Raw genomic sequence first — 22,916 nt, 5'->3', positions numbered from 1 at the left:
CCAGAATCCCTGCTATCACCCCTCCCCCTGCCCGTGCTGCTGCACCACTGGGGGTGCTCAGGTTGCCTCCTTCAGGGGTGGGGCGACCCCTGAGAGCAGCAACGGGAAAGCGCCGCTGCCCGGCCGGCAGACCGCCGCCAGTCTGTGGCGCCTCCCGGTAGCTGGCCGGGGGCGGCGGCCCGGACTGCTCGCGGCTCCGCCCCGCCGCCCACTGGGCACGCCCAGGGCCCGTAGCTACCTTCAGCCTGGAGGAAGGCGCCCTGGGACCCCGGAACGGAGGGCTCCGCGGCCTGGGCGGAGGCGCGGCTACTGGGACGCGGGGGCGGGACTTGAGGGGCGTGGCCTCTGTCGTACGCTCAGGCGCTCTCCTGCCGTCTCTGACGGGCCTTAAGGGGAAAATGGCGGCGCCCTGGTGGCGAGCCGTGCTGTGCGGAAGTCGGGGGTGGCGGGGCTTCAGCACTTCAGGTGAGGGTTCTGGGGGTGGGGAGGGCTCTTGAAGGTCCCCGTGTACCCTAACCCTGGGGCTCGAGCCAGCGCCCGCCCCCGGCCTCTGTGGGGCCTGGCCTGACGTCCTGCTCTCTGCCTGCAGCCGCCCTGAGCCGCCGGACCCCTCCTCTGGGGCCGATGCCCAACGAGGACATCGATGTCAGCAACCTAGACCGGCTGAAGAAGTACCGCAGCTTCGACCGCTACCGGCGCCAGGCGGAGCAGGAGGCGCGGGAACCACATTGGTGGCGGACCTACCGGGAGCACTTCCGGGAGGAGTCAGGTGCGGGGCTTCCGGAGCTGGGCTGTGGGCGCCGGCATCGGGACTCGCGTCCTCCTCCCGCTTGGCGGAGGGGGCCGGCCTGCCTGGCTTCCCGCGCGCACTGATGGCAGTTTAGTCCCACCAGGATTTTTGACACCTTTTGGTCTCCCTACTTGAAAAGTTACCTTCCCTCACTGTTAAGAGTTCCACCTTAGATATGTCTACTCCTAAAATCCTTTCCAGATCAGCCTCCACACCCGCCATTCCTGGTTAGAACGCCTCTCCGTGCTGCTTTAATAGTATCCATGTGACCTTGACACACCGTATCCTGACATTTTTCACTGTCTCCCTCCCGGATTGTGCCCCTAAGGACAGGGATCCTGCCTATCTTGACCACTGTTGGCCCTCACACCCATGCAGTGCTTGGCACGTAGGTGTGCAGTACTTTGCTGAATTAAATTGAAAGCCCTGGACAAGGTGACGCAGGGACCCTGCTCTTGAGGGAATTACTGAATGTGTCCTTTTAGAAAACATTGACAAAGGCATTTTTAATATTGGTTAAGGGCACAGGCAGGGAATCCACATAGTCTTATTTAAACCCAAGTCAGCCTGTTGGGAGTGACTTCCCTGACGTTCAGTTTCCTCCACTATAAAATAAAGTGATTGTGTCACAAAATCGCTGTGAGGATTAAAGGAGACAGTTCATTGGAATTCTTAGACTAATATTCCTGCTGAGGGCCATGTTTCTTACTGTTACTGTCTAATGTAAATAGGAAAAGGGGTTGAAAGTTTTCTAAGGCCTTGCTGCTCAAAGTGTGTTCTGGGACCAGAAACATGGGCATTACCTAGGAACTTGTTAGGAATGCGGAGTCTCAGGCCCTACCCTGACCTACTGGTCAGATGGAGAATCTGAATTTTAACAAGTTTCCTATGTAACTTGTATGGTTTGTCCATTAAAGTGTGAGGAGTGCTTCTTTAAGTCCTTCTAGCTTCAGCTGTTAATTCTGCCAGGGACACAGGTGTGAGCCCATGGCCAGCTGTGAACAGGCTTGGAGGTGATCCCAACTCCAATTGGGATGACCGTCTGCCTCTGTTTCCCATGACTTAGATGATGCGACCTGGTTTAGGGATCAGAAAATAGTCTCGATTTGTATCCAGTTTGCTTAGCAGCTGGACACCGTTCAGGTCTGTGAAGCCTACCACACAGTAAATTTTAGTTTTGTGAACTAAAGAGTTAGAGTTAGCAGCAGAGCTTGGCCAGTGAGAGGACTAGGTATGGACAGGCAGCTTAACCAAGACTTGATACCACTGTCTCCAATACATCTTCCCTCCCAGATCCCAAAGACAAGATTGACATCGGGCTGCCTCCACCTAAGGTCTCCCGGACCCAACAGCTGTTGGAGCGGAAACGGGTCCTCCAGGAGCTGCGGGCCAACGTGGAGGAGGAGCGGGCTGCTCGCCTCCGCACAAGTAAGCCATCCCAGGGGCCAGGGGCCTGGGACCCGGGTGTGTCCCTGCCCCTAAACTGCATCCTAATTGGCATCATTCTTTCCCAGCTCGCATCTCCCTGGAGGCTGTGCGGGCCGAGTGGGAGAAGACCTGTGGCCCCTACCACAAGCAGCGTCTGGCCGAATACTACGGCCTCTACCGCGACCTGCTCGGCGGGGCCACCTTCGTGCCCCGAGTCCCCCTGCAGGTGGCCTACGCTGTGGGCGAGCACAACCTGATGCCCGTGTACCATGGCAACGAGGTGACACCAACTGAGGTGACTGCAGCCTGTGACAGACGCATCCCACCACGGGCCACAGACAACTCCTTTTTGAAAGCACCTATAGAGGTGGTGGTTACAGTGGTCAAGGGTGCCAGCGCAGCCTTGGCTTAGACTGATCTGGGATGTTCTTGTTCTCTGTCTCCTCTTTTTAATTTCTTGGTAAACAGCACCAGCGTACAGTAATTACAAAGAAAAATTATAAAATGACAGAAAATGAAGCTGCATCTTGGGCACACTTGGCATACATACCCTCTGTCTTCACAGTGCTCTCCCAGCCACTGGCTGCCAACACATGGGCCTTCTTGTAGTTCAGATCTCTGAATAGGCAATGGCAGAGTTCCTTCCATAGGTCTCTCTTTGCCCACCTGCCCACCTTGAGGGGCTGTCAAGGGCGTTTGGATCAGAATGGGCTCTCCCTTCAGGGCTCCCTCAGGCTCCTGCCCTTCAGAAGGAAGATCTGTTTAGAATAGTTTGTCCATCCCTGCTGGGGGTGACAGTTCCCTCTCTCTCCCCCAGGCTGCCCAGGCCCCAGAAGTGACCTATGAGGCAGATGAGGGCTCCATGTGGACACTGCTGCTCACCAACTTGGGTAGGTGTCTGGGGCTCACTGGGACTCCTGCCTCCCTCACCTTCCATGAGCCAGGGCTCCGGGGAGTTGGGGGCCGGGCCAGGCAGAGAGCTCCAGCCCCAGTTCCTTCCAAGGAAGGAGGTGGGAAGGGGCAGCAGGGCCCTCAGTCAGCAGGGTGTGTTTCTGTGCAGATGGACACCTGCTGGAACCGGATGCCGAATATGTCCACTGGCTGGTGTGAGTACCTGGGGCAGGAGGCTGGGTCAGGAGCTCTGGAGGAGTCCCTGGCATCCTAGAAAGAGCTGTAACTGCAATTAAGTCTTGGTTCCACCATGGAGTATCCGTGCGGTTTTGGATTAACCTCCCACCCTTGGAGGTGGTTCCTCACCTCTGCTTCCTGAGGGCATCAGGGGCCCTGTGATCCAGTGGCTGAAGACAGGTACAGAAGAAAAAGCAGGCAATGGCCTTGGGCACTCCCACAGGCCTCTTGGCTCCCTGAACTCATTTCCTCGCCTGTGAAACTAGGATGATGCCACCACGTGCCTTAGCTGCCCTGAGGGGCTCTGTGACAGTCAAATGGGAAAAGGACCATGACAAGCCTCTGGCAGCTGTGACATGCCCAGTCTGGGCTACCTTTGTTTTCTCACTGGCCTTTGGTTTTGAGCATCAGGCTAGAGGGCAGAGGTCATGCAGGTGACCCAGCTTTGGGACTTCTAGCTAATTGGGATGAGTGACTCAGGCTGGTTTCTGTCATTTTTTATTTAACTGCATATACCAACGTGTACAGCAGGAGCCTCTGAGGAGTTGTACCTGGGGCAGGCCCAGTGGCCATTCCCAGTGCCGGGCTGGGCAAACACTGCCTGACAAACCCAGAGCCTTCAGGAAGCAGAGAGAGAAGTAGCCTTAGGTGGCATGGCTCTCCTGCTGAATGGCTGTGGCAGCCCCACCAGCTCCCCAGGCCCCGTAAACAGCCTGCTTGCCCTTGCTGTCAACCTGACAGTCCTGGGACCCTAGCCCTCAGTCTCTAAGCCCCTGCTGCTCCCTCCACAAGTTTGCAGTCCGTCCGAGGGTTGCAGAGCTCTGCTTCCTGCCGGATTGTACAACAGAGATCACCTGATGGTCTGTCCTCCCAGGGGGTTCATCAGTCTTGAGGGAGCACAGAGGTGAGGACGTTCCTGCTGCCACTTCCCTCTAGTGGCAGCTAACAGATGCTTTTCCTCCCGCCAGAACCAACATCCCAGGCAACAGGATGGCTGAAGGACAGGAGACGTGTCCCTACCTGCCTCCCTTCCCTGCCCAGGGCACCGGCTTCCACCGCTTTGTCTTCCTGCTTTTCAAGCAAGACAAGCCAGTCGACTTCTCTGGGGACACCCGGCCCTCGCCCTGGTAATCTGCACACCTCTCCCGATCCCCCCACCACACACAGCAGTCCCCCCAGCCTTAGGCCAGCTTCCCAGCAATGGTCAGTCTTGCTCATTTCTCCTCTTTCCTAACTTAGACCTTGAGGTGCGCAGAAGGCTAGTTGTGCTAGGCAGACCCTAAGGGGCTTCTCAGGATTGCCTGTGGGACTGGAGGTAGGGTGTGGGGTTCTGGTTCCCCCCTCCCCACTCTCAAATGCTCCCCATCTTCCTGTAGCTACCAGCTTGCCCAGCGGACCTTCCACACTTTTGATTTCTACAAGAAACACCAAGATGCCATGACTCCAGCTGGCCTGGCCTTCTTCCAGTGCCGTTGGGATGACTCGGTCACCCACGTCTTCCACCATCTTCTGGGTAAGGGCAGAGGGGGCTGGGGGAGAGCGGAGGCTGGCCTCAGCTCACAGACCCGACTCGCCAGGAGAAGGGCCTGTCAGGAGAGGGCCCCCGGCAGGTGTGCAGCTCCTGGGGTGGGCTGGCTGGGTATCCCACCTAGCAGACTAGAGAGGGGCTCGGGCCAGCAGCAGCCCACACTCATGCCCCTTCGCTCTTCTTGTAGAAATGCGAGAGCCAGTGTTTGAGTTTGTGCGGCCGCCCCCGTACCACCCGAAGCAGAAGCACTTCCCCCACCGGGAGCCCCTGCGCTACCTGGACCGGTACCGGGACAGTCACGAGCCCACCTATGGCATCTACTGAGTGGCCAGAGTGCCACCCACCTCAGTGGACTGGGCCTCTCAGGCCGCCCTGTCAAGCTCTGCAGGCAAGAGCAATGGAGACAGCCCCCGGGGCCAAGCACTGGGGTTCTCGGCCCTGCCTGAGGCAGCGCCTCTGCCGCCCTCCCGGCAGGCCCAGGGCTTGGGAGTAAAGAAGGCTCTCTGGGGGTGACAGTGGGTGGCAGTGGGAGGAGATGAATAAAGACTCTTGCTGGAACCAGCCCTGAGCCTCGTGGAGGCCTAGGTGAGTACTGTAGGTGCGTGGCAGCCGAAAGCAGTTGCTTGGCTCCTCAGGTTTGTCTGCTTCTGGCTAAGGCCTCCGTGGTGCCAGCAGCAGAGGAAGCAGAGGGGACGGGGGCCAGGTTGCTAGGGTAGGGGGGAACCTGTGCTACTGCGACGCCCCACTGCTGCAGGAAGCCGCCCACGGATGCCGAGGGCTGGTGTGTGTGCCAGCAGGGCTCGCCTGAGATGCTCTGGCTGCATGGTGGGTGTGCGGAACCCTCCCCTCACCTTCTGACTGAAGACTCAGTTTAGGGACGTCTGACAAGATTGTAACCACAGCCCAGCCTTTCAGTGCATCTTGGAAGCAATATGTTTGTGGCTTGGGGAGGGTGCTGTGGGCTAAGGAAACAGGGATGGCAGGGGCACAGAGGAAGGTTCAGTTTTGAGCTCTCTCTTTAGAAACTCAAGATCTATGCACATGAGTCACAAGTGACGAGTGCTAAGTTGTATGGAAGATAGTTGAAGTATTGAGGCAGTGGAAAAGACTTCGAGAATTGGACTAACCCTGAGGGAAATGGGCCTCAGGGGATAACACTGATTAAAGGAGGTAGATGGGAGAATGCTTGACATTCTAGGTGAGAGGAACCATATGAAAAAGGCAAGTGGTGGCAGGACAAGGAAGGAAGGAAACAAAAAAAGAGACTTTTGCTGTAGCTGGTCTAAGTCTGTGTTCTAGGAACAGCCACAGCGCCCCCTGGTGGAAGTCTTGCTTTATGGGTGGGAAGTGGGCTGCCTCCCACCCCAGGTGACCACTCACCTCTGCTTCCTCAGGGTGTCAGAGGCCCTGTCATCCTGTGGCTGAAGATCAGTACAGAAGAAAAGCAGGTAGTGGGCCCTGACTGCTCCCACAGGCCTCTTGAAGAAAATCTGCCAGCCCTGGGCATTGGCCCCTTGCCTCCAAGTGCTTTGAATAAGAAGCAAAGGCAGGGCAAAGGCAGGTCTCAGATCTCTAGGCACACCCCCTGCTTGGGGTCCAGAAAGCCCTTGCATCCTTGCTGGATGGTTAGGGTATTTCTCCTCTTTAAAGGAAAAGACTGCCTAGTTGTCAATCAAGAGGAGATCTGTACACCTTTTCCAGAAAGAGAAACTTCATATACAACACGGAAGACAGATGCTTACTGCATTGCAGAGGGCAGCTTGCCTCAAAATTAGGCCAGCTCAGTAAGAAAGGAGAGTTAACCCTCCTCCAGCTCATGCTGGCTAAATACCAACTGCCCCAGGGCAGGTGGGCTAGCAATCAGGAAAGACCCCTCTCTTCTGCTCAGCTGCAGGGGAACCACCTCTCTAAAAAGTGAGGTTCCAGAACAGCCTGGACCAGCAAAGAAGGAACTCTCTCCAGCAGAGGGCTGACACCTAGAGGGGATTCCAAGTAAAGCTGAAGATTGCTTTTGAGTTTCCTTTAAAGGGGGTATGAAAAATAAATAAATAAAGGGGGTATGAAGAAACCAGTTTTCTGGTCCCTGTCTCTTGGTAACCAGAAATTTCCACCTCACTGTTTACTTTAAAAGAACTAAAATTAGGCATGGCCTAGAGAAGGGAGACACCCCAGTCTGGCAAGAGCCTGAAATTTAGCTCAAGGAGAAATGCAGCAGAGCCCTTGGGGTCAGGAGAGAGCATTTAATGAGCACTAGCTGTGTGTCCCATTCTCATTGCCAGGCACTCCCATGCGCTGTCGCATATAATCGGCAAAACTCCAGGGAGGTAGACATTGTTGCTAGTAGTATTAGTATTAGATTTTCAGGTAAGGGGCTCAGAAGAGGTCCCGTGATGGCCCCCAGCCAGGCCTGGAGGTCTGAGGAGTTTCCCAGGGCTCTTTTGTCTCTAGAGCCTGCGGCCGGATTCCACGCACAGAAACTGCTGGACTGAGGGTCTAGGGAAGCAGGATGGAGGTCTTAGGGTGGGACCGGAGAGAGCCAGACCCAAACTCCCAGCCTCCCAGACAGGAGGCAGAAAGGGGGTGTTTCGGAGCCGGGAGGGGCCGAGCGCCGGAAAGGGAAGCCGGGAGCCGTCGGAGCCGGCACGCTGCGGCGGGCAGGCGCTGGGAGTGGCAGCAGGTCGGGACGGAAGAAAGGCTATCACGTTTCTCTCCCGCGGTGGGTCGTCGCTCCGCCCCCAGCGCCCACGGCCGGGCGCCGCCCACGGGAGCCGCGGTCCCTTTCAGAGGCACGATCTGAAGGCGCACCCGGGGCCGCCCGCCGCCGCCATGGCCGCGCAGCGCCTGGAGGACAAGCTGACCTGCGCCATCTGCCTGGGGCTCTACCAGGACCCGGTGACGCTGCTCTGCGGCCACAACTTCTGCGGGGCCTGCATCCGGGACTGGTGGAAATGCCGCGAGAAGGCGTGCCCCGAGTGCCGGCAGCCCTTCCCCGACGGCGCCGAGCTGCGCCGCAACGTGGCTCTGAGCGGCGTCCTGGAGGAGCTGCGCGCCCGGCCCGCGCCGGGCCCTGGCCCCGGCCCCGACCCCGACCCCGACCCCGCGCCGGCCCCCGGCCCCGACCCCGAGCCCGCGCCGGCCCCCGGCCCCAGCGCGCGCTGCCCCCGGCACGGGCGGCCGCTCGAGCTCTTCTGCCGCACCGAGGGCCTCTGCGTGTGCAGCGCGTGCACCGTGCGCGAGTGCCGCCTCCACGAGCGGGCGCTGCTGGACGCCGAGCGCCGGGAGCGGGAGGTGACGCGCCGGGGACCCCGCCCTGCTCTCTGCGCCCAAGCTGGGGCGGGCAGTTTCAGCAGTGCGGCTTGGCCATGGGAGGGAGGAACCGGTGGTCCAACCAGATGGTAGATGCCCTGAAGGAGCTAGAATTTAGCCGAGAAGGAAAGTTATGCTGGAGTGTAAGGGGACAGATGCCTGGCCTAGCAGGTGGACAGTCCTGCACTCATGAGAGTACAACCTTTTGATCCTCAGGGGACCAGACAGGTCACAGCCAAATAGGGGTGCCCTCTTCCCCCTCATGCCCAAAGCTAGGGCTGAAGATTGGCCAGGCGCTTGGAAGAACCCACCTCACACATGCACTGCCTGACAAATAGCTTTGGTGCTTTGGGTCATCACCCCTTCCCCGCAAGTCTGCCTAAGCCGGAAGTAATTGCTCCCACTTATTGACGGGGTGATGGGGGGATGCTCCGCCTACAGGAGGGACCAGAAGTCATCTTCAGCCCAAGGCTTCTGCTCTATCTGCACCACCCTGCTCCAGGTGGGGAAGGGGCTTTGTCCTGGTCTCCCTGGGACTCTGACCCAATTCTCCCAGGTCTCAGATTAAGGCTGGTGCTTTGTGTGCTGTCCCACTGCTCAGCCTCACCTGGGGTGGCTGGGGAGGGGTGCCCAGCATACTGGCTGAGGGGAGACTTCACAGCCAATCCTGGCCCCCTCTTGTCACTCATTCCCTTGTGGGCACCACAGGCCCAGCTGAGAGCGACACTGGAGGTCACCCAGCAGCAGGCCACCCAGGCTGAGAGTCAGCTGCAGGAGCTACACCAGCAAAGCAGTCAGATCCAGGTACAAGACCTGTCTGTGCCACCCACCACGTCCTCGTGCTGTAGGTGTGAGCTACCTTGGAAATGCCTCCTGGCAGCAGGAAATAAAGGGCTGAATGGGGGAAGAGACCCCAGGGCCCTGGGCTGCCCACCCTCCCACCCCTCAGCCCAGTGGGCAGCCCAGGACCCTGGCTACCCTAGGTTCCTCGTGTGCCCACCCAGAGCTCAGCCTGCGCCCTGGCCTCCGTGGTCTTTGGGAAGTTCAGCCGCCTGCTGCAGGCCCTGGAGATGCGGCAGGCTTTGGCACTGAGGGACATCGAGGTGGCCAAGACACAGGTGCTGAAGCAGGTCCGGGACGAGGAACAGCGACTGGAGGGCCACCTGGAAGCCTTGGCTCGCTGTGACCGCAGGATTCGTGACCTCCTGGAGCAGTTGGATGACCGGACCTTCCTCCAGGTACCAGGCCTGGGGGTGGCGGTGTGGGGGACCAGTATGCCTGCCCCTCAGGCCCGGGCTCACTGCAGCTGTCCCTGGGGCTCAGGAATCACAGCTCCTGGTACCCCCAGGGCCCCTCGGGCCACTGACTCTCCCTCAGTGGAATGAAGATGGGCAGCTAGGTGGCCTGAAGGAGTCACTGAGCCAGCTGTGTACCCTTCTCCTGGAAGAGGGGGGCCACCCTGGGGCACGAGCCGAAGCTGCTGACTTGGGCTCCACTGGTAAGGCTGACCCCAGCTCTCTCCCTACTCCTCTGGGCCCAGCTGTCCCTCCCACTGGGGGTGGGAATGGAGTCAGGGCCCAGCCCCCCACCAGCTCCCCTCCCCATCACTCCCCTAAAACACTGCTTTGCTCCCTAGAGGCCCCAGGTCCCCTGGCACCAGTCTTGAGCCCAGTTTGTCCACTGAGGAGGAAACTCTGGCAGAGTAAGAAGGCCCAGTGCGTGCACGTGCACTTGTGTGTGCACGTGCGTGTGAGTGTGTTGTGCGTGCGTGTAGGGATGTGTATGGCACGTGCCATGACTGTTCTGTTCAGGAAGTCTGTTCCATGTCCTTTCCTGGGTCCGGGCTCATCCCCTGCATGCCTGTTGCAGGATGCACACCTCTTCCACATGGAGCCAGTGCAGTATTTAAGGAGATTCTGGGCACACAACCTAGGATTGATCATAATTCTTCCACTTACTTTGAAGCTAGTTTATCTCTCTGAACCTCAGTTTTCTCATTTGTGAAATGAGGCTCATGGAAGGTTCCACACCTCAGAGGTTGCACAGAGGATTGGATGCTGTGATGATGTCCAGCTTGCAGTATGCCTGGCAACTGTCTAGCGATCTGTCCGTGGGACTTCAGTTGCTGTCTGTCCCCTCTGGGGACAGGATGGTGGACTTGCTCCCTTGCCCACTCACCTTCCGTCTGTCTCTGCCCAACAGATTATCGCAATCTGACCTTCGATCCTGTCAGCGCCAACCGTCACCTCTACCTGTCTCGGCAGGACCAGCAGGTGAAGCACCGTCGCCAGCCCCGGGGCCCAGATGGGCCAGGCAGCTTCGAGCTCTGGCAGGTGCAGTGTGCCCAGAGCTTCCAGGCCGGGCAGCACTACTGGGAGGTGCGTGCATCTGACCACTCAGTGACACTGGGCATCGCCTACCCGGAGCTGACGAGGCGCAGGCAGGGGCCCCACACAGACAACATCGGCCGTGGGCCCAGCTCCTGGGGGCTGTGCATTCAGGAGGACAGCGCCCAGGCCTGGCACAACGGGGAGGCCCAGCGCCTCCCGGCGGTATCAGGGCGGCTCCTGGGCGTGGACTTGGACCTGGCCTCTGGCTGCCTGACCTTCTACAGCCTGGAGCCCAAGACCCAACCCCTGCACACCTTCCACGCCTTCTTCACCCAGCCCCTCTACCCTATTTTCTGGCTCCTTGAAGGTAGGACCCTGACTCTATGCCATCAGCCCGAGGCCAAGCTCCCTCCAGGGCTCCAGGAAGAGGCCTCAGGGCTCAGCTGAAGAAGGCACAGGGTGGAGCTGGGGGTCAGGTGCCACCGTGCCTGTGTGCCCAAGCACTGCCCCAGCCCCTGGCCTGGGGACTTGAGGCCGCAGTTCTAACAGGACCAGTCATTGACCGGAAGACCAACTCAGGACCAGGCTGGGCCTGGATCCTGGGGAAGCCTCCAACCTGGAGTTCACCTTTCTAGCCTCTTTGAAGGGGACAGGGACTGAAGGAAATGAAAAGGGCGCGCATGTCTAGGCGGCTGCCTTGACCTCAGAGGCTAGTGCGGTGCCCGGGGGCTCCTGGTCCTACACGAGCGTGCATGCAGTGTGGGACACACCACAGGGTGGGACAGACAAAATCATCCACCTGTAAACCCCAGGTTGCCTTCCACCAAGACAGTGTGGAAGCAAACAACTCCCAGAGGGAATCTTGAGAAAATTGATTTTCACCTTCTCTCTCCTTGTCTTTCTCTCTTATATTCCTTAACATTTTGGTGTATTTTAGTCTTTTTTACTTTGTACATCCTTGTGATTGCATTCTATAAACAGTTGCATTTTTGCATTTTTTAAATTTATCATAAGCATTTTTCACATTGTTAAACTTTTCCCCTGAATGATTACCATGTAGACAGTCATTCTAATGATTACCAAAATTTATTTACCCATTGTTGGACATGCAAAATGTTTTGGGCTGTAAAAATATGGCTGTGATGACTGTTTTTGAGCAGGAAGCTTTGGCCACGTTTATGGCCACGTACAAACGTAGAGTACACTCTAAAGAGGGATCACTCGACAGGGAAACAGTGAGCGCTTGAAGATATTATTTTTATACGAAAGACCAAAATGAAGAACCCTCGAGTCAGGCAGCTAGTGCCCCTGGCGCCCATCACACCGGCCAAGTTAGCGTGGCAGGGTCTTGGCCCCTAGCATCCTCACCGCGTCCCCACCCAGATGTGGGATTATGTGCAGTGATTTGTGCAGGGGCCAACACGGTGCTAACTCCTGTTCTTTTGTTTTTTTGCTACTCAGAACATGATTCTGGGACGATCTCTGTACATGTTTTTCCCTGTGTTTCTGGAACTGAGGGTACTGGGTCATAGGGGGAACAGAAATTTTGTCCTTGAAGTGTTCCACATGATCTGGGTGCTGGTTCCCAGGGTATTTGCTTTATAACCTTTTATGCTGCAGTTATATGTTTTCTATACTCATGTGTAAGTATTTTGTAATAAGGTTTTTTTTTTAAAGGATGACACATGCAAAAAAACACAGACTCAAAAAAAATACCAAGTATTTTTATATTTGTAAAAAATCTATCTCCCTTCCACATTGTACCCTGGCCTGGGCAGAGGCCACGGTTGCAAACTCCACCTCAGGCCCTCACTCCTCAGCCCTGCGGCATCTGTTCAAGGGCAGGGCCAGGCAAGGAGCTTCCAATAGATTCCTAAGGTGGGGAGGCCCCCAAACAGGAAGAAGGTTCTTACACTGGGCAGCCCCGACAGCGTGACAGGAGGCAGTGGGGACCTTGCTGAACAGCTGGGTTAACAGCAGAGCTGAAAGGCCCAGCAAGGCAGGAGGTGGGGTGGGGCGGGGCTGGGCCGGCCTCATCATCGCTGGCTGCCCCAGCATACAGAGTCATACAGTTGCCCCAGCACATGTCCAACTGGCCAAGCCCATCCTCTGAAAGGGGCAGAGAGAACAGCGTCCTTCTGCTTCCATGGTGGGAGGCGTTTGGGGTCACTTACTCTATGGATTTCTCTCTTTAATGGGTCGTTAATCCTTTCCCTGTTGTTCTGTGGGAGTATTCTAGATCATGACCATTAACCTTTGTTTACATATGATGAGATGCTACTGAAATTTTGATAGAGTGCTGTGATTAATCAGTGCTTCCCATTTTTGGTGGTGGTGGTTGTTTTTTAATGACAGTACTGGGAATGGAGCCAAGTACCTCCTGCGTGCTCAGCATGCGCTCTACCAACTGAGCTATACCACCACCCTTTTAAATTTTTTGGTGGGGGAGGTAATTAGGTTTTCATTTATTTATTTATGGAAGTACTGAGGATTGAACCCAGGACCTCGTGCATGCTAAGCCTGCACTCTACCCCTGAGCTATACCCTCCCCTGATCAGTGCTTCTCAATTAGGTGCTGGGGAGAAGCATTGCCAAATCTGGAAAACTTCAGATAAATTCACTCCATCTACCTGATTATGACAGAACTCTCCACCTGCTCTCCAGGAAAAATGTATTGGTACAGAAGGAAAAAGAAGCACGGACTTCGGGGTGTAACATTTATAAAAGGGTCACATTTGATTAGCCTAGGAGTGTTTCCAGCACCTCTGCCTGCCCCCTCCTCCTCATGGCTTCTGGGCTTCTGTGAGACAATCAGGAGGGTGGGCAAACAGACAGAACAAGGGCAGGAGAGAGTTTTAAAGACAGGGGCCTCTGGAGCCAATAGAGGTGGAGGGAGTTGGATTGGAGGCCAGAGAGGGGAGGGGTAAAGAGAAGAGGCTGCTCTTGCCCAAGAAGGGAGTAGCGGGGTGACTGCAGGAAACGTGGCTTTGAGTAACACAGGGCTGGAAGCTGGGAGACAATGGAGCCAGGCCTTTGAGATTCTGACAGGAAAGGATTTGCACTGAGAGTTCCATACGCAGCCAAGCTGTCAATCACGGACGAAGCCTGAACAAAGACATTTGTAGACACTTCCGCTTCCATTCTCAGGAAGCTCCCAGAGGACGTACTTTTCAAAAATAAAGGAATAAATCAATGGAAGGAAAGGGAGGCTGGGGATCCAAGCAACAGGGAATTCAACACAGAAGAGAAGCGATCAAGAATCAATATCCCCAGAAATATGGGCCCAGACATCCAGATGTTCAAGGCTTATAAGCATGTGCTTTAGAGACCTGGAGGTAAATGCTGGAAGACACGGTTAAAGTTGAACCCGGTTGTCCCTGGGAGCACGAATCTGGAGGAGGTAGGACAGGGGACTGCCAGGTTTTTGTTATAAGCCTCATTAAATTGTTTAATTTGTAAATACTCTATATTACTTTGAAATAAATATAACTTTTAAAGAACATCATAGCATAAAGAAGTGCTACTGTGGGGACATGGCTCGGGCCCCAGTTCCTTTTTTTTTTCAGCGGTGCAAGCAGAGCTAGGCCTGGCTTACTAAATACGATCATTTGCTTGACTGCTTTTGCTTGTTTTTTGTTTATGTTTGATTTTTTCTTTTTTTTTTTTTTTTTTGGAAGCAATACTGCAGCTAGACAGGGTCATTTATGAGGTTTAGGATTGTTTTCATTTTGCACCTTTTGGATTTAAACTCTGCCGCCTCTGCAGGACTGGCTATATGACCTCTGGCGAGCTAGGCAGCCTGTCAGAATTCCATTTCCCCTCCTTCATGACAGTCCTTGCAAGGGCCCAGCGAGATGCAGGCGTGAACATGCTCCTGCTGAACTCAACAGTGTCAATTACCCTTTCCCCTTACGAGCCAATTAATTTCAAAAATAATGAATATATTGGGCAACTTTAAAGCAACGATCATGGAAACGAAGTATCAAAATGCCACCACCCTGACAAACCACAGCTCCCTGCTTTCCTGGGGGAGCACTTCTTCCTGAACAGGCTGTGGGGTGGGGAGCAAAGCACCCCCCAGCCCGAGTGGCACGCCTCTCTCCCCTCCAGAACCAGGCGGGTCTGTGGACTCAGCAAGCCCAGGCAGCCTGGCTGCCAAGCCTCCGGGCAGGGTAGCACTGATGTCTGAGCCTCTGAACTGTTCCTGCGTCTTGGCAAACCAGCGACAGTTGTACAGTCAAGATCAAGTGCTTCTTATGGAACTCATTATCCGCCTTCCTGCCAAATTGGGCACACCCAGGCTGGTTCCCTCTGCTACTCCTCTGCCCGGAAGATCTTTTCCCACCCTGCTTTCTGCCCACCTGAGTCCTAGCAGTCTGAAAGCCCAGCTCAAATGCCACTTCCTTCATGCAGGCCTCCACGTTCTCCCTCCCCTTCCCCAAGAATCCCCCAGGAGTGGATCCCACCTCTGTTAATATTTAATAGATCCTAGTTTTCTTCTCTCCTTCCAGGAGGCTCTACATAGCATCTTTCTAGTTTTGGGGGGGGTTAGGTAGTTAGGCTTATTTGTTTACTTTTTAGAGGCAGTCCTGGCGATTGAGGCCAGGACCTTGTGCAGGCTAAGCACTCGCTATACCGCTTGAGCTGCTATACCCTCCCCTCCACAGCATCTTTCTAAATTAGACATTTTTAACCTGGGGTCTTGGGAGCTGGGGTGGAAACTCTATTTTCACTGTCCTCCAACTGAAATTTAGCATTTCTTTCTATTCCGAATGGAAAGAACACACCACAATGATATTAGCAATACCTGTGACTGGTCACCAATAGAAATTAGATTTTTCATAGTGCATTACAGAGGTGACAGAGAACTTGAAATATTTTTATAATCACCACTATTTCAAAAATACAGTAATGTTTTGGCCTCATCAGATCTTGTTACTTATTTATCCTTGTGTTAAAGAAACACATACATAACTTTACCACAGATTTTTCTTCATATTTTGTGCCTGTATTTCAGTGTTATTGGTTTCCATGGAATCCTATGCATTTTGTTTTGTGCATTTGAAAGCGTTACTGTGGAAAGGCTTCGGAGGCTATACTAGGCTTCAAGAGCCCCCTGCCCTGCACAGGGCGAAAGGCTAAGCCCAGCTCTAGGTGGGCAGACCTTCTTCACCCCTTTACTCTTTGCACTTTGGCCTCCCATCAGCAGGAGGTCTGCTTGCCTTGCGGTAGGAAGCATTGCCTCAATTATTCTATATTTTTTAATGAGCTTTTAATTTTAGAATAGTTACACACTTACAGAAAAGTTGCAAAGATGATTCAGAGTTCCCATATACCTCCCTCCCAATTTCCCCTTTTGTTACATGACTGTGGGACATTTGTCACAATTAAAGAGCCCACGATGGTACATTCTTATTCACTATATTCCATAATTTATGTGAATTTCCTTAGTTTTTTCCCTAGCATCCTTTTTTTATTTTCTTTCAGGAGCATGTCCAGAATATACATTACATTTAGCTATCATGTCTCCTCAGGTTTCTCCTGGCTGTGACAGTTTTTCAGACTTTCCTTGTTTTCGTTTGATGACCATGACAGTTTCAAGGAGTACTGGTCAGGCGCTGTGCAGTCTGTCTCGCCAACAGGATTTGTCTGAGGTTTTAATCTTAATTAGCCCAGGGTTATGGGTTTTGGGGAGAAAGATGATGTCATATCAAGGGTACTTACTGTCCACATGCTTACCACTGCTGATGTTGACCTTGCTTACCTGGCTGAGGTCAAGTTGGTCCATGCTCGTCAGGTTTCTCCTCTGTAAAGTTACTCTCCTGCTCCCTTTGGAAGAAAGTCATTAGGCACAGCCCACACTTTGGAGTGGGAAGTCACGCGCCACCTTGGAGTATTTACAAAAACTGTTCTGAATTCCTCTGGATGGGAAATTTGTCTATTCGCCCTCATTTATTTATTAATCCAGTCATTTATTTATATCAGCGTGAACTCATGGATGTTTATTTTATATTTTGGGTTGTAACCCAATGCTACATTAGTCATTTTGTTGCCAGTCTACTTTTGTTGACTTAACATTATTGAGGTATAATTTACATATAATAAAATGCACCGTTTTAAGGGCGCTGTTGGATGAGCCTTAGCAAACGCCTCCACTATAGGAACCTCCGCCCCTAGTCCAGGCACGCCACGTGAGGGTCCGTGGACCGGAACTGGATTCTTCGAACGACGGACTTGAGGATGACTTCAATTTCCCATTTCAGGTTTGGAAAAGCCCAAGTTCCCCATCGGGGGTAAATAGAGTCGCTATGGGGCAAAAACATGCGCACATCAGCAGTTATTTTTCTCTGCCATCAGCAGCTCAGCAATTTGCTAACGGTGATGCGGAGGGGTCTGGAGCGCAGAGGTGCCGGCATGACCCAGTAGGGTCGCCCAGCCCCTTCAGAACCCCTGGGAGGCCATGGGATAGGGTAATTTTGGGGGGTGGGTCATGGAGGGGTGAACTCCTTCCCAGCTCCCAGTGTGCCCCCCTCACCTTCTCTGCCCTCCGCCCCCTCTCTCTCTCCTCTTCCAGCAGCGCCCTGGCCTGACCACGCAGAACGCCAAAGGACGGGCCCAGGAGGGGCTGTCGTCCAGGAGCCCCTCAGGGTCAGGAAGGCCCAGAGGCCGCCCCGCGCAGTCTGGGCTGGGGCCAGGTGTGTCGGACGGGCAGGCAGGCCTGTGGCGCTGGGGGGCGGTCCGAGCCAGGGGCGGGCAGGGGCCGGACCCTTGGCTTTGGTCCCAGGGGGCGGCGCCGAAGCGCGAACGGTCCCGGTCCCTCCCAGGCGGAAGCAGCACAGGCGGTGCCCCGGCGGCCGCGAAGCCATGGACGGCAGCGGGCCCTTCAGCTGCCCCATCTGCCTGGAGTCGCTCCGGGAGCCGGTGACGCTGCCCTGTGGCCATAACTTCTGCCTCTCCTGCCTGGGCGCACTCTGGCCCCACCGCGGCGCGGGTGGAACCGGTGGGCCGGGAGGCACGGCCCGCTGCCCGCTGTGCCAGGAGCCCTTCCCCGACGGTCTGCAGCTCCGCAAGAACCACACGCTGTCCGAGCTGCTGCAGCTCCGCCAGGGATCGGGCCCCGGGCCCGGCCCCGGCCCTGGCCCAGCCCCAGCCCCGGAGTCGGCGGCGCCCAGTGCGCCGCCCAGCGCCCCGGAGCCGTCTGCGCCCTGCGCGCCCGAGACTTGGCCGGCGGGCGAAGAGCCGGTGCGCTGCGACGCGTGCCCTGAGGGCGCCGCCATGCCCGCCGCGCTCTCCTGCCTCTCCTGCCTCGCTTCCTTCTGCCCCGCGCACCTGGGCCCGCACGAGCGCAGCCCCGCGCTGCGCGGACACCGCCTGGTGCCGCCGCTGCGCCGGCTGGAGGAGAGCCTGTGCCCACGCCACCTGCGGCCGCTCGAGCGCTATTGCCGCGTGGAGCGCGTGTGCCTGTGCGAGGCCTGCGCCGCCCAGGAGCACCGAGGCCACGAGCTCGTGCCGCTGGAGCAGGAGCGCGCGCTCCAGGAGGTGGGGCACGGGCGCTGCGGATGGGCGGGAGCGGGCTGGGGCAGGTGACCCGCCTCGCAAGGCCCCCGAGGGCCCGGGACCCCCCATCCCCATCCTTCCCAGGTTGGGTCTTTATTTCCTTCTCTAACCTGAGGATCTTTGCGGTCCCTTCTAGTCCTGACAGTGTTATCCGCTCGCTGTGGGACATACCGCTCCGGACGAGAACTGGGGGGATGGAGGGGCCCAGTGAGAATGAGAAAAGGACGCGAAAAGCGGGCCAGAGGCCTGAAGCTGGGCCGGGGCCCGTGGGGCTCTAAAGCATCAAGGAACCCGATTAGGTCCGCGAGGTCCCGGCGGGCGGATTCCCGTGGCGCGGCTGCTGCGCCGGTCGGCCGGCTGGGTTCATGCGAGTCCCAGCTTAGATTTGCCTGGGTTGGTGTGGCGGGTTTGGATGGGTGTGGCAGGCGATGAGAGTACCGCAGAGGGTGGGCCGAGCACACAGACTGCTCTGTCCAGTTGTTCTGGGGGCCCCTGGTGTGGGAGCGTGTGCGCTCTGTCCATCCCGTTACCTCCGCCCCCAGTTTCCCTTGGCCCCCAGCCCGGTCTTGGCGCCTCTGGCCTTGGGATTTTCCGTCTCTCCTGCCTGGAGCGGTGACTCATAAGACCCAGGGGATTTGCCCGGAATCCCCTTTTTTAAGTCCTGAATTGGGGACACAGACTTTTTGGGGACAGTGTACTCCAGAACAGCTGAATGCCCTCTTGTGCAGCGCCCCCTCCCCACTCTCATTCTCTGCCTCTTCCCCACTGAATAAGTTCTCATGTGAATTTGGGCAACACTGAGGACGGTAGGGGGCCCTATACTTGCTCATGGGTCAGAGGAGAGGCAGACAGCCCACAGCTAGCCAGCCTGCCCTCTCCCCAGGCATTTGGGAAAGGCATCAGCCTGGGCTTGAGACACCACTGGCAGATTATAGGACATCATGGCTACTCCCAGTCCCACCTATGCACAGATGCCACTCCCAAGTCGCCCCTTTTCTCCCTCTGCATGAGGCCTGGGACCCCAGTGCACGGCTGAGCCTCTGCCAGACCCCTACTCCTAGAGGGTGTCATTTGCAGGCCGAGCAGCCCAAAGTCCTGAGCGCTGTGGAGGACCGCATGGATGAGCTGGGTGCCAGCATCGCACAGTCCCGGCGCACGGTGGCCCTCATCAAGGTCAGATCCCGTCCTAACCCCCACCCCAGTCCACTCCTGCAGCAGGCTCCTGGCAGCATCTCCCCCCACCTGGCATAGATACAGGGCCGTTCGTGCTGGTGTCTCTGTCCCTACAAGAGGACAGAGTGGGAAGGTGGGATCTGGGAAGGATGGCCAAAACAGTGACGTTCTTTGCCCTCATCTCTGTCCCCTCTGTCGTCCTGTGCAGAGTGCAGCCGTGGCAGAGCGGGAGAGGGTGAGCCGGCTGTTTGCTGAGGCTGTGGCCATCCTCCAGAGGTTCCAGACAGAAGTGCTGGGCTTCATCGATGAGGGGGAGGCGACCATGCTGGGCCGCTCCCAGGGCGACCTGCGGCGGCAGGAGGAACAGCGTGGCCGGCTCAGCCGGGCCCGCCACAACCTCAGTCAGGTCCCCGAAGCTGACTCAGTCAGTTTCCTGCAGGTGAGGGCAGCTCTGCGGGCCAGAGAGGGCACAGAAACGGGTAGGAAAGAGGTGGAGTGAGGAGAGGGCAGGGGGTGCCTGGCCTTTGGGGCTATGCCAGCCTCCTAGCAGAGCTGTCCCCCACCCAGCTGGGAGGAGCTGTGGCCAGCAGGGCCTTAATGGGCATTTGTCTGGCACAGGAGCTCCTGGCACTCAGGCTGACCCTGGAGGAGGGGTGTGGCCCTGGGCCTGGTCCCCCGCAGGAGCTCAGCTTCACCAAGTCATCCCAGGCTGTGCGGGCAGTGAAAGACGTGGTGGCTTCAGCCTGCACCAGGCAGTGGGAGCGGCTGCGGGGGCTGAGCAGTGACGAGGACGGGCTGCAGAAGCCAGGCACAGAAGGTGGGTGCCCCTCGAGTGACTCACCCTTGCCCAGACTTTCTGCACAGGCCCCCAGGCCTGGTGCCCATTCAGGAGTGGAGGATGGAAACTGTGCCTCGCATGGGGTGGGACCCAAAATCCTGCCTGTGACTGAAGCCACCACCCTGTAATCACGAGTCAGCCCCTCTGGCCACAGCCCAGCGGGTAGAGAGGGCCTCCCCAGTCCACCCTCCAGCTTCAGAAGGGCTGAGACCCAGAGAGGGAATGGATTGGGGGCAGAACCCAAGGACCAGGCATGTGGATGAACACAGGGCACCATATTTGGACGTGTGCCTGTCCCCAGGTGGCTTGAGATGATGGGAGGATGAAGGAGGAGGTCCCAGGTTCAGAAGGGGGTCACCCTTGCACAGCAGCTGGGCCACGGGCCGCTGAGGACACCCCCTCCCACTGTCTCCTCTTCTGCAGCAGATACTGAGTCCCAGGACCCTGATAGCACCAACAACCTGGAGAGTGAGGCTCCCCGGGATTACTTCCTCAAGTGTAAGTAAACACCTGAGCTCACGCCTCTGCTCACTCTGGGCCCTCCCAAGCCTGCTGGGCTGGGTCCTGGCACAACAGGGCTTGGATTCCTCTCCCTCATTTATGGGGTGAACTAGATCAGCTCAGGGGATACTCCCCAGGGTGGCTGAGTTGTGCTGATTGCAGAGGAGGGGAGATGCTGTGTTTGGGCAGGTGGGGCACCTAAGGGAGGGGCCATCCCACTTGACCTTGAACCTGAGCCCTGCGTCTCTCTCCCCTCTGTGGGAGCAGTTGCCTACATTGTGGACCTGGACAGCGACACAGCAGACAAATTCCTGCAGCTGTTCGGAACCAAAGGTGTGAAGAGGGTGCTGTGTCCCATCAACTACCCCGAGTCGCCCATCCGCTTCACCCACTGTGAGCAGGTGCTGGGCCAGGGCGCCCTGGACCGGGGCACCTACTACTGGGAGGTGGAGATCATCGAGGGCTGGGTCAGTGTAGGGGTCATGGCTGAAGACTTCTCCCCACAAGAGCCCTACGACCGGGGCCGGCTCGGCCGCAATGCCCACTCCTGCTGCCTGCAGTGGAACGGACGCAGCTTCTCCGTCTGGTTCCACGGGCTGGAGGTGGCCCTGCCTGACCCCTTCTCGCCCACGGTCGGGGTCTGCTTGGAATACGCTGACCGAGCCCTGGCCTTCTATGCCGTGCGGGACGGCAAGGTGAGCCTTCTGCGGAGGCTGAGGGCCTCCCGGGCCCGCCGGAGCAGCACCCCAGCCTCCCCCGTGGACCCCTTCCAGAGCCGCCTGGACAGCCACTTTGCGGCGCTCTTCACGCGCAGGCTCAAGCCTGCCTTCTTCCTGGAGAGCGTGGATGCGCATCTGCAGATCGGGCCCCTCAAGAAGTCCTGCATATCCGTGCTGAAGAGGAGGTGATGCGGGGGCACAGAACTGCCCCAGTGTCTGGGGAGCTTGCTTCTCTGCACTCGCCTTGCCCCAGGGAAGGCACCGGCCTCGGAGTCCCACACGTTCCCCAGCCTTCTCCTTTCTAGAGGCCTCCACCTTCCAGATACGTGGCCTTCCACCTCCAGGGAGGAGGCTCCCCAGTCCTTGTGCCCCTGCAGGCCTTGTTTCTGGGAGAAGGAGCCACATCTCAGTCAGCCCCAGGCTGCCCTGACCCTTCCTCTCCCAGGTTCCCGGGCCAGTGCCTGGCACATAGTAGGTACTCAATAAACATTTGTTGACTGACTGATCCCTTTTCTACCCTTCTCTCCACCCACCAAGAATTCCCAGTGCTTCTCATCTTTCAAGAGCTGGTCCTGCTGGGAGGGAGAGCCCTGGCCTGGGAGGAGCGGGCTGAAATGAGGTGCCTCAACTTGGGGCACCCCTACTCCCTGGTTCTGGGCAGGGGCAGCTAGAGGTGGCTTCTTCTGTAGGGGCCCAGCCCCACAGTCATTCCCACTGCCCGAGTGTTTACTTTGGAAGGTCTGGTTCCCATCAGCTATTTTCATCCTTGATGCCACGGCTGAGTTCTGGGCCTACCTAATGGTGTTTGTGCCCAGGATTAAATGCAGACCTCACACCCTCGAGAGCAGAGCATGACTCTTGGGTGTGGGTGAGAAAGTTCCAGACCTATAGTTTCATACACATACCTTCTCAGCCCAAGAGGGACAAGGACATGACTGAGCTGACCCCAGGATGTGGCTGGAGCTGAGGACTTCTACGCTCAAAGGACGCATGTCTTCCTTTGGAATCTGCCTCACATCTCCCTACCACGCTGGGGAGACCCGGGGCCCTGCGCCCCAGCAGACCTCTGCTTCTCTCCCAGGAAGGCTCAGTGCTCCCTGCTGCCCCAGAACCTCCATCCCATCTTGGGATACCCACATTCTGCTTTCAAGGGGAAGACTTGCTCCCTGAGGCTACAAGGTGAGTGTGTTCCCAGGCCAGGCCCTCCTCCCTGGGTTCTCTGTGACTCAGGTGCGGCCCAGGGAGCGCCTGACCTAGAGAGCAGGAGCAGACAAAGACCTCTCAGCCCTGGCCTGAGGTCAGGCGGGACAGAGGGTGACTTATGCAGCCAGACAGCAAGGCCATACAAGTCCTGCATCGCTGCCTCACCAGCTAAAAATAGCCCCTCCCACAGAGCCTGCTTGTGCCCTAGCAGCCAGGATGTTGTTTTTCCAGGCGGTGCCTCCTGGCTCCTGGTGCTCTGTGTTCTTAACACGGTTTCCTTGACAGCCATGGGGCCTGGGGCAGATGGAGGAGGCTGCTCCTGTCGCTGTCTCAGCGTGGACCAGTGGGGGCTTCCTACAGTTCCCTCACCTCTGGGAGCCTCCCACCTTCATAGGGTCCCTCCCACTCCCCAGCC

The 22,916-nt window shown here is 57.0% G+C and overlaps 3 protein-coding genes across 5 annotated transcripts; all 3 read left to right on the top strand.

Moving 5' to 3' along the window:
- The first annotated feature begins 236 nt into the window (after window positions 1–236).
- MRPL38 (mitochondrial ribosomal protein L38) lies at window positions 237–5,436 on the top strand. Its single transcript, XM_006199399.4, has 9 exons — window positions 237–465; window positions 590–769; window positions 2,084–2,218; window positions 2,305–2,513; window positions 3,036–3,108; window positions 3,279–3,324; window positions 4,315–4,473; window positions 4,723–4,859; window positions 5,062–5,436. Exons 1-9 carry the CDS (start codon window positions 399–401, stop codon window positions 5,196–5,198), a joined length of 1,143 nt encoding a protein of 380 aa, XP_006199461.1. The 5' UTR covers window positions 237–398; the 3' UTR covers window positions 5,199–5,436.
- Window positions 5,437–5,586: 150 nt separating this feature from the next.
- TRIM65 (tripartite motif containing 65) lies at window positions 5,587–11,543 on the top strand. Of its 2 annotated transcripts, XM_072939609.1 has the most exons (6): window positions 5,587–8,162; window positions 8,889–8,984; window positions 9,185–9,418; window positions 9,504–9,678; window positions 9,817–9,882; window positions 10,383–11,543. In XM_072939609.1, the coding sequence occupies exons 1-6, from the start codon at window positions 7,701–7,703 to the stop codon at window positions 10,955–10,957; spliced, it is 1,608 nt and encodes a 535-aa protein (XP_072795710.1). In that variant the 5' UTR covers window positions 5,587–7,700; the 3' UTR covers window positions 10,958–11,543. The 2 variants fall into 2 exon arrangements, with proteins under 2 accessions (XP_072795710.1, XP_072795711.1); XM_072939610.1 differs by lacking the exon at window positions 9,817–9,882.
- A 5,791-nt stretch (window positions 11,544–17,334) lies between these two features.
- TRIM47 (tripartite motif containing 47) lies at window positions 17,335–21,803 on the top strand. Of its 2 annotated transcripts, none has more exons than XM_072939593.1 (6): window positions 17,335–18,049; window positions 19,145–19,240; window positions 19,449–19,679; window positions 19,859–20,057; window positions 20,505–20,576; window positions 20,847–21,803. In XM_072939593.1, exons 1-6 carry the CDS (start codon window positions 17,375–17,377, stop codon window positions 21,485–21,487), a joined length of 1,914 nt encoding a protein of 637 aa, XP_072795694.1. In that variant the 5' UTR covers window positions 17,335–17,374; the 3' UTR covers window positions 21,488–21,803. The 2 variants fall into 2 exon arrangements, with proteins under 2 accessions (XP_072795694.1, XP_072795693.1); XM_072939592.1 differs by having other exon boundaries at window positions 20,502–20,576.
- The last annotated feature ends 1,113 nt before the right edge of the window (window positions 21,804–22,916 follow it).

Source organism: Vicugna pacos, chromosome 16, assembly GCF_048564905.1.
Source record: "Vicugna pacos chromosome 16, VicPac4, whole genome shotgun sequence".
Taxonomy (NCBI): domain Eukaryota; kingdom Metazoa; phylum Chordata; class Mammalia; order Artiodactyla; family Camelidae; genus Vicugna; species Vicugna pacos.
The sequence above is the reverse complement of the archived record's forward strand: the minus strand, read 5'-3'. Positions and strand labels throughout refer to the sequence as shown.